Below are 15,488 nucleotides of genomic sequence, written 5' to 3'. Positions count from 1 at the left end.
CAGTGCTTAAGTTCTTCCTTGATTAAGAAGTTTGTTCTAAGAGAATCCTCCTCTTAATCTATGGATATCACAATACTTTTAGTGGTATCCTATTAAATGATAGCATGGGTAGTGTGCAGCAGGATTTTGGAGAGGAGTGTGTGGAAATACCACTGTTGTAGATTTTCTGATTAGGTTTGAAGGTATGTAAAGCTGAACTAGGCTTTATTACTGGCTTCCTTTTGCCTTTGTTTTAATGATGTTGTTAAACAAATAGTTTCAGTTTTGGTTCACTACTGCCTCTGAGGTTTTGCTGAAAAGAAGAATGAAAATACACTAAATAGACAAAATTAACAATTTTTTAAGCCTGATCCTAAGAGAGTTGGAGACATTAATGGGGAAATCCACTCAACATTGATTAACATGATTTGCTATTTAAAAATGGAATCATGGTCTTTATTAACGATTAAGTGCTCACTTTAGTTGATTCCTATGTTATTCTTGGAGGATAATATTTCTTTTTTTTTATTAGGATCGAGCATTTAGAAGCTATTTCTATTGAAAAGCTAGAGTGAATTAGTGTATTATAATCTATTTAGGATTTACCATTAGGATTCAGACTATAGCAAGTCTTATGACCAATAGCTCAACACTTCTGAAAGTATCTTGCTCTTTTCTGCCCACAGTTTTGTTCCTTACAATCCTTTGTGATTTGATTTGACACCATTGCCATGACATATTTAATCAACAGTCAAACTACGGCTATTATTCCAATGACCATATGCTGACACTGGTTCTCAACCTTTTGTCTGTGGGGCCGCAATGTCATCACAGGGCATCCCCAAAGGCTTGAAAAAAATATTATGATTTAAATCTTGAGTTAAGTCTTGGTGCTCCATAGCCATGGCCCGTGGCCACAAAAGGTATTTAAAGGGGGGTCCATGGTGAAGAAAAGGTTGAGAACCACTGTGCAATCACTAACATATAGCCTTCCCCATCCTGATCTTCCTGAACTACAATTCCCTGCAGATTCTGCTTTCATTTCTAATTCCTGAGAGTTCTTCATTTTTAATTCCAGAGAGTTGTTGCCCATCAGTATCTAGAGAGCTACAGATTCTTCATATCACATGTGACTGATGAGATGATATTGATTTCCACCAAGGATTCCCTAGTAGCATCTCCCAGGCCATTGTGGGAAAAGAATGCTGGACCAGGGTGGACCTGGAAAGCCTTTGGTTTAGTCTAGCATGGCTTTTCTTATATTTTCATTGCCCTCTAGCAAGAATGATAAGAAAAACTCCATCTGCTGTATGTTTTTCCCAATTTATTTATTTATTTATTTATTTATTTAATATCCCACCTTTATTGGTTTTTATAAATAACACACACACTACTCCTTTCTAATCCTATTTTCTTCACAACAACAATCCTGTGAGATGATTTGGGCTGAAAGAGAATGACTGGCCCAAAGTCACACAGGGCTCCAGAATACTTTGCACAGCAACAGAATATTTCAGGAATTGCCATTGAGTAAGAGAGAGAGCAAGAAATGCACGAATTTGATAAATTTATTATACATTTGTTGATTAGACTACAGAAAGTGTATGATTTAATCATTACCTGTGTTTCTAAACTGCCCTACTCCTCAGAACTCAAGGTGATTTATTAAATATATGATACAGTTAATAGGCTGAAAGTATAGAACATTTTGTGCTAATGTAGCATTGCAGATTGGTTCCTGAATGTGATAAGAGAGGTATATCCTGGAATTAAACTATCTGCAAGGATAAACAGGATGTGTAGATTCAACACTGAGCAGGGTATGACCACTTGGTTGCTTAAGGGATTGATGTATAAATGTATCAAGGCTGTTTTGATGATATTACACACTTTTTGGCTAGGTGCATGAATGTACATTTTTGTGTGAAGGTAACACCATGTTCTTGGTTGAAAACTTGAAAGATTTGCCATGAATATTAAATTGTATGATACAAAAAGAAATATGGATCTGAAAATTAATATATCAAAAGCAAAGGTATTTGTAGCTGACAAGAAAGATGGGGTGAATGATTGCATGCTATACCTAAATAGAATATAAACATATTCTTGTGTACTGTGGCAGTTTGTTCATTAAAGAGGGAAAAATTGATGGAAAAATGTTGGATGGGCACATGATAGTAGAATGGTAGTCGATAATATATAATACAAAGTCTGTTCTGAGAAATTATTATTGCCAAAGAAAAATGTATGTGTATAAGTATATGATTTTGCCCACCTTGTTACAAAACAGGAGAGCTGGGTATATCAAAAGAAATATAAAAGTAAACTGAATGGAGAGGGAAGTGTCTGTGGTAAACCATGAAGAAAATTGAAGATGGATGAGTGCTGAATTATACAGACTATATATAAAATGACTAACAGGTATACAAAAGATGCATTGCAATCGATTGATCTATAGACAGAATGAACAAGGACTGGACTGAAAAGCAAATACATGAAGAAAATGGAATGAAATGAGAAGAGAGGAAAATGGAATTGGATGGAATTGATGAAATCCTGAAAATCCAGAAGTGAGGAATTTAAAGTTCGAAAGGGAGTGCCTGAATTGATACATGGATGGGTTAGGAGGAGGGACTGTCTGAAGAGATGAAAAGGTGTGGAGAATTATAATGAACATTATTGATTGGCAAACTATTTTCCCTCTCTCCTTTCCTTTTATTACTTCTTATCTCTTTCCTGTACTCTACATAATATTGCTTAGCTTAAAAGGGTATGTGATGACTATATATGTATGTAGGAGAAGGCTGAGAATACGGTTTTGGCTGCGGGCTGCTAAGTCTTCAGAGCAGGGGTTTTCAAACTTGGCCCTTTTATGACTTGTGCACGCTGGCTGAGGAATTCTGGGAATTGAAGTCCACAAGTCATAAAAGGGCCAGGTTTGAAGACCCTTGCTTCAGAGCATTACCATCACAATACAACTTATATTGTAACTTTACCAGCAGAGAAGTTTGAGGCTGATTCTTTTGACAGTGAATGCATTCTGAACACCTCAACGATCTTTAAGCACCATTTTGTCTTCTATCCAACCTCTAAAAGTTTGGAACTGAAACACTGATTATTTAATGTTTCCCCCAGGAGGTGCCATGGATGACTGGACTAAAACTGCAACCAAGGGCAATCTTAATCAGCAGCTATCTTTACTGAATAGTGAAGAAAAGAGATATTTTGATAATTGAACTTTTCTGATCATGAAGGCTGTGCAAATAGAAGTGTGGAAATAGAAATCACCTAGTTGATCAGATCCACAGAAGTCTTGCACTACTCCATAGGTGATTTTTTTTCATGAATAAAGTGCAACTAAAAGATCAGCCATCTTACCCAAGAAATGCTTTTACAAGTTGAAACATGTGGTGCTCTAAGTACTTAAAGCGTCAGTCACATATGCAGACATGTGTTTCTCTCACCTGATAATCACATAGTGGAAAAACAGTGAATTTTTTTGGTTATGTGGCTAACCTTGGACTCTCTAAGCCCAGCATAAAATAAGGACTTAAAATTAAATAACCTTACAATCATAGAATGATCTTGTATCGGCATCGACTTCCCTCCGCCCTGTGCGTTCCCACAGAGAGGGCCTCCTCAGGGTGCCACCGGTCAAAGAATGCCGACTGGTGGCCCCCAGGGGGAGATCCTTCTCTGTGGGCGCCCCGGAGCTATGGAATCAGCTACCGGTTGAGCTCCGGATGGCGCCCGACCTTCGCTCCTTTCGCCGCAAGCTAAAAACATACTTTTTTGAACAAGCTGGCCTGGCCTGATGAGGGGATTGGGGGGGGGGGTTGTATTGTTTTTATTGGGTTTTTAAGATGTATTTTAATATGGGCATTTATTTAGTCTTGTTTTAACTTTTGTAATTTTGTATTTTTATTCTTGCCCTGTTCACCGCCCTGAGTCCTTCGGGAGAAGGGCGGTATAGAAATATTATTAAATTAAATTAAATTAAAATTGTATGCCCAAGGGAGAGAGGCTGATTATCTGTGAGAAGGAAAAGCTTTCTCCATGAGTGACTCTCAGGGGAAGACCCCAGAGCTCAGGAGCAAAAAATAAAATAAAATTGTAGTACTATAAACAGAAATTATAATTTAGGTTTCACTTCCATATGGAAACAGTCAGTGAACTGCCGAGCAAAGACAATTGCTGTGCAGGCATTCACTTTCTTTGTACCACTATCAGATGAAATGTTCTAATGCATCCATAATGTCTTTGACTAAGCAAGATAGTTCCAATAATGAGAATGCTTTGTTGAATCCTGTGCCATGTTGAGGCGTTAAATTCCATTGCTATTGGTTATCAGAGATGGGTGACAGCTAGAACCCAAACTCTCTTGATTGAGGAAGATTATGCCCTGTATCCTAGCCATGTTGGCTAGATAAAACTTATGTGTTTCAGATAGGGGTAAGTATCTGACCAGCATTTCATAGCACTTATTTTTCTTGGGGCTTCCCTATAAAAAAGTTACTTCTGTTAGCAAGAGTGCACTGGATATAAATACTGCAAGGCTGTTTTGTGTCTCCCTATAAAAGTAGAGTTTTCAAGATCAAAAGCTATTTCTGCAAGCAGAAATTATAAGTGCAACCTAGCACCGATTATTTTCTGGGGTTTTAGGAATATGGTGTTTTATAACCTTCACTATTCTCAGCAACCCTATCCTCACTTCATTTATTGAAATGGATAGTTTAAGTTATAAACAGAAATTTTAGGCACTATTTGTGGAGGCAGATGCTTTCATCACAGAAACATTTGGTTGCCGGCCATGCCATGCTTGCTTTGTGCTTCTTTAGGATGAGAAGTGATATTTTTTATGAAGGAAGAAGACTATTGTCTTTAAACAATATCTTTTGTTGCCCAGAGATTCTGGGAAGTGTAACTTAGCAACAGCAGATTGGTGCAGTATATCTCCTGTCTGTCAATAAGCTTCCAGAGAATATAAGTATTAGTTAGGCTTTTACATTAATTCAGCCTACATTTTGCCCTTTCCACACATATTTGCCAATTATATGAAGGCCAATTCTCATTGAATTGCACAGGCTGTTAGCAGAACTTTAGATTTTGATAAAAGCTAAAATGAACTGTGCAAATTCAGACAGGTTGATTGATTATTGCTATCAGGTTGTTTTTGATTCCTAGCAACCACATGGATAGACTTTCTCCAGGATGATTTATCCTGTTCAGCCATCATCACTGTAACCAAGTCAATCCACCTTACAGCTGGTCATCCTCTTCTTCCCTTTCCTTCTGCCTTTACCTGCATTAGATTCTTTCCCAGAGAACTACCTAGGGCAGGGCTTTTCAACCTTTTCACCCATTGTACCACTTTTAGGATATGGCAACATCCGAGTACCACCAGTTGCCTAGCAAGGTGTCAAAAACTTGATGACTCCCCCCCAAAAAGGAAAAAAAAGTCATAAATTACAGGTATTCCTTGACTTACAACAGTTCGTTTAGTGACTGTTTGAAGTTACAATGGCACTGAAAAAAGTGCACCCCATGCCACAGCTGAGCAAGACACCTGCCTGCCCGCCTGGCGGCGCTCTTCCTCCTGTCCGAGGTTTTCATTGTTGTGAGCATTACTGTTGAGGATTGGCAATGGGGTTGGGGTGGGGTGGGTGTTTGGTTTTTATTCCCCCCATCTTCTGGGTGGTTGCAGCAGGTTTTGGTCACTTCACATGACCCTGGGACACTGTGACCATCATAAATATGAATCAGTTGCGAAGCATCTGAATGTAAATCACAAGACCCTGGAGATGCTGCAATGTTCCAGCTGATCAGCACTTCTTCTGGGCTCAGAAGCACCAGGATCAGCGCCAAGGTCCAGCTGGAGCCTGGTGCTGATCCTGGCGCTTCCACTGAGCCCTGATAGCCCCGAAAAAGCGCTGATCCTGGCGCTTCCGCTGAGCCCTGACAGCCCTGCAGCTCCAGCCATCTCTCGCTCAGGCTTGTGCAGTGCTGCCACCGGTTCAGCTCATTCCCCTCCCCCACTACCTCTTTTCTAGGATGGTCACGAACTACCTGCCAGGTGCCAATGTACCACAGGTGGTACCCATACTACTGGTTGAAAAGCCTTGACCTAGGAAACCGAAATGAAAGAGATTCTTTTCAAAAACCCACAAATGTGAATCTGAATCCTCCTAAAATATTGTTAGTGATTTAGAATATGTAAAATAAGAGAGATAGGGATTGCTTTTATTTATCTCTTTAGCTAACCTGGTGAACCAGATTGTGTAACCAAAGCCAGTGCAAGCAAATTCTTTATATTGGGAAAAATGTCACAATTAGACAAGGAGAGAGAGCTTTGTTACTGATGGATCTACTTTCTAACCACAGTAAATGGTTTTAACAAGACTGTCCCACAGTTTTGCTTTAGGGTTTTGTGTGATATATTAGCTTATAATATAAGCTAATAATTCTCATGAAAGTGGGGATATATAAAAAAAGGATTTTATGAAATTGTGCAGTTTGACAAATGCTTGTTCATGTTCTGTTTCTACCAGTGTTTGTTTTATATCCTTGTAGCCTAACTCCCCTAATTGACAATAGTGACAGTTTAACAGACTGCACGAAAAGCATTGAATAGTGTTTAGTTCACTAGCACCTGAACCAGTTTTTCTTAACTTTTGCTTGCTAATGTATTTAGCCAAGGAATGGGCAGCTGATTCACACTCCGTTTGCATTTGAAGATAATAAAAATTAATGAACTGATCCTTCTAAAACAGACATGTCAAACACAAGGCCCGGGGGCCGGATCCGGCCCGCGAAGTGGTTTCATGTGGCCCGCGAAGCCATCCTGGAAACAGTGAAGGAACGGCCCCCACTGCCTTGGCTCTGGCCCAGAGACCCTCCTTCTGCCAGAGACCCTCAGATCTGTCCCACTCCTGCCCAGGCCCCCATAGGCACCCTTGATGCGAACGATGTAGAGCTGGCCATGCCCACCCAGTAGGCCATACGCACTCCAGCCATGCCCACCCAGTAGGCCACGCCCACCCTGGCCATACCCACCCGGTCCCCCCGAGGGTAACCACAATGGTGATGTGGCCCTCAATGAAATTGAGTTTGACACCCCTGTTCTAAAACCTTGCAGGCTTCTTACTTAGTGCCATTTGTTTGAGAAATGCAGCTTTCATAAGTACAAAAATCCACTAGTTTTTCTCCTGGGGGAAAATGGGTTTTAGAGTCTACTCTAATGTAAAGTTTGGAAACGAGAATTATTTCTCCACCTTCCACTAGAAAGATACATGGTCAATGATATATATCAGTTACCAATCTTCTTTACTTTCTCTTTTGAAATATCTTAGAAGCAGATCACTTAGCAGCTCTCTGATAGTAGGAATGGTATTCACTGCCTTACATTCAGAAATTCAGCTATTGAATGATGTGCTCATAGGCATCCATGGCAACTTCATATTTGATTGTTTATATTTGTTTTGTTTAATTGATTTCAATTTCTGCAGTTCTATCAGAGTACACAGTTAGTTTAGATTTCACAGCTGTCCAGAATCTTATGAACTAGTGAGAGAAAATAAACCCCTACCTTGTCCAATTAAATAACTGCTAACAATCTGAGCAAAGGCCCTGCATATTTCACCTCCTATTTGTTATATAATTATAATTATATAATTATAAATAATACCTCAGAATATACTATGGCTTACAATTTTGCTCATGTAGCTAAAATATCCTTTCTATAATGTGAACAGTGATATGAAATTCATCAGTTTCCAATATCCCATTTTGATCAATAACATGGCATATATTAATATATTGTGGGTTTTCCCCCTAGGCAGAGAAGGCAGAAGGCTTCCTCAACCTTCCAAACTTCACAGTGGATCAAGCAACAGAATGCAAGAAAAAACAGTAAGTCCATCATACTGTTTCGGTCCTTGGGAAAGTTACAAATTATTTTGAAGTTACAGTGAATCATAAAGAATAAAGCAGAAGTTGGGATTGAATATTACTTAAAACATAATCCATGCAAATCCATGATATTGGTTTATTCTGAAAAAGAAGAACACAATACTGCACCTTGATAGACCCCCCCAAATTTTGTATTTCATTACAATTATTAGAACTTACAGTATACATAAGATTTTCCTAGTTTAGTGGTTGTTTTCATCTCTTGACACAGTATGGATTTAAGCTGAAATATAAGATTGAAATTGCCCAAATGATCTTCAGAGCAGGATCTTCTTAACTCCCTTGAATTAACTGGATATTTTGCCCCACAATTATTATAGTCTTCTGGAATACCTCATGGAGGTAGGTTTCAGGGATATTTCACCGTATCGAATTGTTTCTGATTCTTTCATTCAACCTAACTTTTAGAAAATCTAATATCTTTCACATATATTTTAATTTGTTTTGGAAGTGCGATGAAGATCACACATCCACAGATCAAGACATTCTATTTCGCAGCAGAAAATGTGCAGGAAATGAATATGTAAGTAAAAATAAATACCCAACTTCAGTTTTTTTAAGTTGATTGATTGTATTGTTTTGATTATTATTTCTATTAGACTGTTGTCAGAAGTGTCAGTTCAGTGACACTAGTCAAAGTGGTGGTCTAGAAATCAGGAGAGGATGAGTTCTGGTCCCATTTAGGCATGAAAATGAACTGGATGACTATGGACCAGTCACTTTCTTTCTCAGTCCATCCTACCCCACAGGATTGTTGTGACAAAAATCAGACGAGGAAGGAGTATTATGTATGTTCACTATGTGAAGTTACCTATAAAGTAGTAAAGGCAGGATAAAAAATTGTAAAAAATAAAATAAAATAATAAATAACATGTTGGTCCAGAAGAAGTCTTTTTTTTTTGCCTTTGGACTCCATAGCTTCCTGATCACATATCTTCACAGCTGAATGTAAAATCAAATAAAGATCTTACATCTCTTTCTTTTTCTCATCCACTGACCCATGCAAACATATCCAACTCCATCTTTGCTATGCCTGAAAAGTTTCAGAGTAAGATGTGTGCAGGAAGATTGCAAACAGGGAAGATTAAACTTCCCCTCTCAGTTCAGGAAACATGTCAGGAAACTGTATAAATGTTTTGTATAAATGATAAATAAATTTCAATTGTGAAGGAAAAGCCACTTTGCCAGCCTAATTGTATATGGGCTAATAATGATGGAGAGCTGTCGGCCACTCATTAATGTTCCAATGAGGCCTCTTTTTGTTTCTCTTTTCCCAAGAGACAAGGCTTCAAGGAAGAGTTAGGACCAGTTAGACTGCATCAAGGGTGCAAGCTAGAAGAGCTATTGTTGCTTTATTGTGTTTAAATGAATGCATATTAGTTTACACTGTTCTAAGACAGACTTGATAGGACATTCCATTCAAATGTATCTCCATTTTAAATTTCAGGTGGCTAAATAAATTAGGCGTGGCAGTCCTAGACAAACAGGCTAATAAAAAGAATGAAGAAGGTAAGTTCAGATGTCAGCTTTTTACAAGGAATCACTTTGTGCTTTTGTATACGAAGACTACTATTTGGAAAAATAATAATAGGGAGTTTAAATATTTGATTAGATCAAGATGAATCCCTCGGGAAGGATTTACGTAATCTAAATAACATTTATGACCTATGGATAGTATTGAACATAATACTTCTAACATAATATTTTGCAGGATAGGGACAGGATTTTTCAAGAAGCTTGGTTCTGGGATATGGGAGGACTTGGTTCAGTATGTATTCTTAAACCATCTTACTCAATTTCTATTTGTACCAATATAACGAATGTAGCAGTTATCCTTCAGTTTTCATGATGTGATATCAGCTAAAAAAGGTACAAAACACATATGGAAATGCACATTAGATTAAAATGTGTGCAAATTAACAGAGATAAGCGCTTTTGGTGCGTAACTGAGAATTTGTTTGGAAATTAGAGAAAGGTGGGAGAATGCAAATAGCAGGTGAAAGTTTTTTTTTCTTTTCCCTTTTTTTTGAAATTAATATGAATAAGGACTGGGATTAAGAAAATTTATTTTGAGTAAAGATCTTTTTTTGTTTTCCTCTTTTTCTTCTCTACTTTATTTGTAATATTAATATTGTTTGTACTCATTTTATATGAGCTAGAGAGAGATAGAATTTATAGTTTATTGTTGATAATATAGGGGTGTTTATGTTTGTTTTTTGATTTTATGCCCTGTATTTAGCTCTGGGAAGTCGGGGGGGGAGGGAGTGGGGGAGAGGGATAGGGGTGGGGGAGGGGGGGATTAAAGTCAAAATGTATTGTAAAACTTTTTAAATAAAAAAAAATGTGTGCAAACATTCATTAATAGGATCAAGTGAGTACAAAATGTTCATTTCGGGTGAAATGTATCAGACTGTATATTTTATGGGCAAATACACTAACATTATATGAATGGTTGTGTAATATCCTGGAATTGCGTCTCTGCTATCTCCAAGCGGTGAAGCGCTCCGACCCTCTGGTTTCTTCCTGAGGCTCCGGGAGCGAGGATAAGCAGCCACCTGAGCTCCGGCTGGTGTACTTGAATGCCAGGTCCGTAATCAATAAGGCTCCTCTCATCCGGGATCTGATTGAGAGTGAGCATGCGGACCTGGCTTGCATTACGGAGACCTGGTTGGGCCCAGAGGGTGGTGTCCCTCTGGTTGATCTTTGCCCACCAGGTTTCCGGGTGCTTCACCGACCTTGGGCTCAGGGTAGGGGCGGGGGAGTGGCAGTAGTTATAAGGGAGACTCTTTGTCCTCAGGAGTCCACCATCGTCCAAATAGCCGAGTGTGAGTCCCTCCTCCTGAGATGTGGCCCTAGGGCGCAGTTGGGCTTGCTGCTGGTGTACCTTCCGCCCAGTCGCACAGCGGCAGCCCTGCCTGAGCTTCTCGATATCCTCTTGGGGCTGGTGGTTGAGTTCCCCAAATTTATGGTTTTGGGTGATTTCAATCTACCTCAGGATCATCTGAGTTGGCCCGAGAGTTCATGGGTTCCATGACGGCCATGGACCTGATGCAAGTAATTCAGGGCCCGACTCATGTGGGGGGCCACACGCTCAATTTGGTTTTTCTATCTGGACGGTGGTTAGATGATCTTCGTGGGGGTTCCCCAATTGTTATACCCCTGTCATGGACCGATCATCATCTCCTGAGGCTGATCTTCTGTTTTGCCACCCCCCGTTGTGGAGTTGTTGAACCATCAAGATGGTTCCGCCCCAGGTGCTTAATGGACCCTGAGAAGTTCCAGGCAGCACTGGGGTCTCCACCTGCCTCCTTTGCTGACAGCTCGGTTGATGCCTTAGTGGAAGCCTGGGAAAAGGCTGCCACGGATGCACTTGACCAAGTTGTTCCCTTGCGGCCCCTGACCCGGTGCAGATCCCAGTTCGCTCCATGGTTTTCCGCGGAGCTCCGGGAGATGAAGCATTGGAGACGGGGCCTAGAGAGCTGTTGGAGATCCACCTGATCTGAATCCGACCAATCATGACTAAGATCCTTTACTAGATCTTATCTCGCGGCAATGAGGATGGCGAGGTCTAATTACTTTGCTACACTCCTTGCGTCCGCATGGCTGGCTCAGAAATTCTGGGAGTTGAAGTCCACGAGTCATAAAAGAGCCAAGGTTGCCTACCCCTGCCCTAGGCCTACCATTTACAGTAGTTTGCTAGTAATAAGTTGGCCATAATATTTTTTTAGTTCCACTGGAGAGGACTTTTCCTCAATGGTTATCTTCCAAAGAGGTTGAAACTAGAATTCCCAGAATTCCTATTGAGCAATGCTAAGTCATTCCATTCTAAGAGATGTAATCACAATGTTTTCTGGTGATTAGAAAGGTAGTATATGCAAGGATTTATTTTGCTCCTGTACAGTGACTTTTACATTGCCTTCCTGAATAATTGCATACCTCTTTTGGTGTTTCTTGCTAAAAGAGGCTTCATAATTCCTATTCTATTCTATTCTATTCTATTCTATTCTATTCTATTCTATTCTATTCTATTCTATTCTATTCTATTCTATTCTATTCTAGAATAGAATAGAATAGAATAGAATAGAATAGAATAGAATAGAATAGAATAGAATAGAATAGAATAGTAGTTTGCATTCAACATTCCCTTTCTGAATGATAGGGTCAGAAACCAATCTGTTCTGCTTTTCATTAAAGTGATCATGAAACATGCTTTCTGCTTTACAGGGCATTAAATAGAATGTCTTCCACATTTTTAATGGTTACAATCTTGTTTCAGAATGCTATAGTGAAAGTGAGCATGAAGATCCAGAAATAAATGCAGAGACACCACCCCCTCCATATTCAGATGAGTTGCTGCTGTCTGATTTGGTATGAATTATAGTAATTAACTTGCTTCCATTTGCTAAATGGCTTGTCCAAATGTCACTCTGTAAAGTTTAAAAGATGGCTCCAAGATAAGCAACCCATAGAAAGAGTTGTGAATTGTTTATTCTGTTTAAAGTCAGTCATGTGACAAAATAAATGTTAAGCAAATTACTAGGGTTTTTGTTCCTTTTAAAGTATCACTTATTTTGCACATTTTATACCAGGTGTCATGTAGCTCCTCTCCAGGCACTTTATAATATCAAAGTGCGTTAAAAAAAGGTTAAGACAATGGTCAAGATGGTACAATCAAAGCACTATGCATAAAAAGGTGGACTTTTGATCAAACATCAAGGGCTGTCCTGTTAACATTTTTTTAAAATAAAACATGCACAGTGGGATGCAAGGAATTGAGTGGAAAAGTTTAAAGAACCATCACATAAGCACACCATGGTCCTCTTGCCTTACAACTATTTGATTTATTTATCAAATTATTTAAAAAAACAAAAAGGTCAGGATTTCATGGATTGTAAGTCCCTCTTTTCCAGTCCAGAATAACACCACACACACACACACACACACACACACACACACACACACACACACACACAAACACACAAACTGAATTCCCCTTCACAAAGCTGCTGATTTTGCTTTGCCTTCCCCCTCTCCAACAATAAGGAACATTGTTGTTGTTTTTCCACTGTGCTTGAGTGTCCCTGCTCCTGATCCCTGAAGGAGTATTTAAGAGCACCATTGGCAAAAGTAGCTCTCTTTCCCTGTTCTTCTTTCACCATGTTTTCTTTCCTTGGGGAAGAAAAAGTCAAAAACAAATGGACACATTAGGGACTGGGATATGATGAAGCCCATCCCTCAGAGCATCAGGAAAGGAACAGAAAAATGGCACCTTTGTCTGAAGAGGAGGTTAGAGATGACAGGAACTAGGAAGAAAGAAAGAAGACTTTCTACTATTCTACAACTAATAAGGGAATACAGTAAGGTATTTGGGTTGTGCTTCTTCTGGAAGCCAATTAGCAACTAAAATGAGTTTCTCAACCTCAACAATTTTAATACATTTGGACCTCAAGCCACAGAATTCCCCAGCAAGTAGACTGGCTGAGAAATTCTGGGAGTTGAGGTCCATGTATGTTAAAATTGTTGAAGATGAGAAATACCGGATATGTGACAGAACATACAGGCCCTGTACAAAGAATATTTTAGCTAGCATTAGTAAGAACTTAACCAAAGCACCACAGTCAGACAAACTTCTCATTCTTGATTTAGAGAACAAGCCTTTCAAAATGTCATCGTCTGGGCTATGCACCTGATTATTTTGCTTCCAGTGAGAGAGAAATGTGGTTTGAAAACTCTATGGTTCATTTTTTAAAATAAACGTAATGTACCTGAGACAGACTCTACAAAAGCTTTGAGGAGTAAAATGATTTGAGCTGCCTCAGTGTTTATCCATTCCTGAATAATGGTTCCACGTAATTCAGACAGCCCAGTTTCTAGCTGTTATCCACAAACCATGACTTCTAAATATTCACCAGTGAGGTATTTTACATATAATTAATGGCCTTTTGCTGAGGGATGGAGGGATGCCTGGCTCACCCAGGTTTTAGCCTTGTCAAGTCTGCAAATATCAAAACAGAAATTATGTTATTGCAAAGAATAGAAGGCCATGTGATTGCCAATATTTTCTCCTAATAGTTTTCGGCTGTTTTAGTAAGATAAGGCAATCCTTTCCAACTGCCTCCAAACCAGTTCAATTCTGTGATGGAGAATAAGTGCAGAATGCGGCCGCGCGAGTTGTGATGGGGGTTTCCCAATTCTCCCATGTTACACCTCTACTCCACGAGCTGCATTGGCTTCCGGTTGCCCTCCGGGTGAGATTCAAGGTGCTGGTGATGACCTATAAAGCCCTGAATGGCTTGGGTCCGGGATATCTGAGGGAAGTGGTCACAGCCCACTTTTTCTTATCCTGTTGTAACTTCAAACAGTCACTAAACGAACTGTTGTAAACCAAGGACTACCTGTACCAATAAAAAAGAAATCATTTTTCCCTCGAGAAGAACATTTCCTATGGAAACTCTGGGCCTAAAAACCTGAAAAATACTCTCTAAAAATGACAGTTAAATAACAGTGTAAAGAATGGTGGCCAACCAATTCTTGAATAAGCCCCAAACTTAACAAGGGGCCTACTAAAGGAGATTTATTTTATTTTATTTTATTGGATTTATATACCGCCCTTTCCCGAAGGAATGAATAAAATGTCCTTCTGGGTCAAAGTGCTTCGAGTCACACCATACCTTTTGTCCATTTTCTAGGGATGGAGGTATTATTTTTCCTGGTTTTTAAAATGTGTTAAACCCAGCTCAGGATTAATATCGTAGTTTTCATCTGTCTCAGAACTGCGGCAAGGGGGGGTTAGCTCAGCTGAGACCACAGGCTACAGTTGTCTCCAGAAGTTTTAGAAGTAGTGCTAAGTTCCAGGCATGTAGCTATCCAAGGAGCTGTATGAAAGCAAATTTATTGATTCTTGGCAATAACAACAATGCAATCTTTTCCCTTTTTTAAAAAAAAAATTGTTCTGGAAAACAGGCCGGACAAGAGCTTTCCTCAACATCACATCTTTTAAATGAAGTACCACGTTCCTTATCTTACCCAGAAAGCAGTTCGATGAAAACCCAAGGTTCCTCTTCTTCCTCACTGTGCAACCTCTTGCATTCGGAGAGACAGTCGTGGCTTGACTTAATTAGCAGCTCTTCTGCTCAAGGAGAAGTGGACAATCAACCTCCAGCTGCCTGGGGTGACTCTGTGGATACTGATTGCCGGTTGACAGACTATAATGAAACAGTGGAAAGTTTTAGATCCAAGGAAAACATTCAGAATACAGTGAATGAAGACAGATCTTCATTAGGCAATGCGGATAATAACTTAGCTGTACCTGGAAACATAGCATCGGCAGCTCTAAGTAAAGGTGAGTAAAACAAAAAGCTACCTTATACCTTATTCTAGTATCTCCTCCTTTTTTGCTTTCAATCCATCTTTTAAATCAAAATTGTCTTACAAAACATGAGTTACATGAGGCTGCTGTATTGTATCTCTTTAATAACTGAGATATTTTACTGGCTTGCGAAATCTTAAAACCCCTATTTGTTTTCACAATATCTAACCCC

General features: G+C 39.4%; 1 protein-coding gene across 1 annotated transcript in view; it reads left to right on the top strand.

Annotated features, from left to right (window-relative positions):
* Window positions 1-15,488, top strand: part of IPCEF1 (interaction protein for cytohesin exchange factors 1) — a gene marked incomplete at its 5' end in the record, with an annotated part of 30,544 nt that overhangs the window by 743 nt on the left and 14,313 nt on the right. The window contains 5 exons of the mRNA XM_083375009.1: window positions 7,814-7,887; window positions 8,399-8,470; window positions 9,395-9,456; window positions 12,224-12,315; window positions 14,911-15,289. Of these exons, the coding sequence (XP_083231135.1) occupies window positions 7,814-7,887; window positions 8,399-8,470; window positions 9,395-9,456; window positions 12,224-12,315; window positions 14,911-15,289 (679 nt within the window). The remainder of the gene's footprint in view (window positions 1-7,813; window positions 7,888-8,398; window positions 8,471-9,394; window positions 9,457-12,223; window positions 12,316-14,910; window positions 15,290-15,488) is intronic.

The sequence above is a fragment of the Vipera ursinii genome (assembly GCF_947247035.1).
Source record: "Vipera ursinii genome assembly, chromosome: 1".
Taxonomy (NCBI): Eukaryota; Metazoa; Chordata; class Lepidosauria; order Squamata; family Viperidae; genus Vipera; species Vipera ursinii.
The sequence above is the reverse complement of the archived record's forward strand: the minus strand, read 5'-3'. Positions and strand labels throughout refer to the sequence as shown.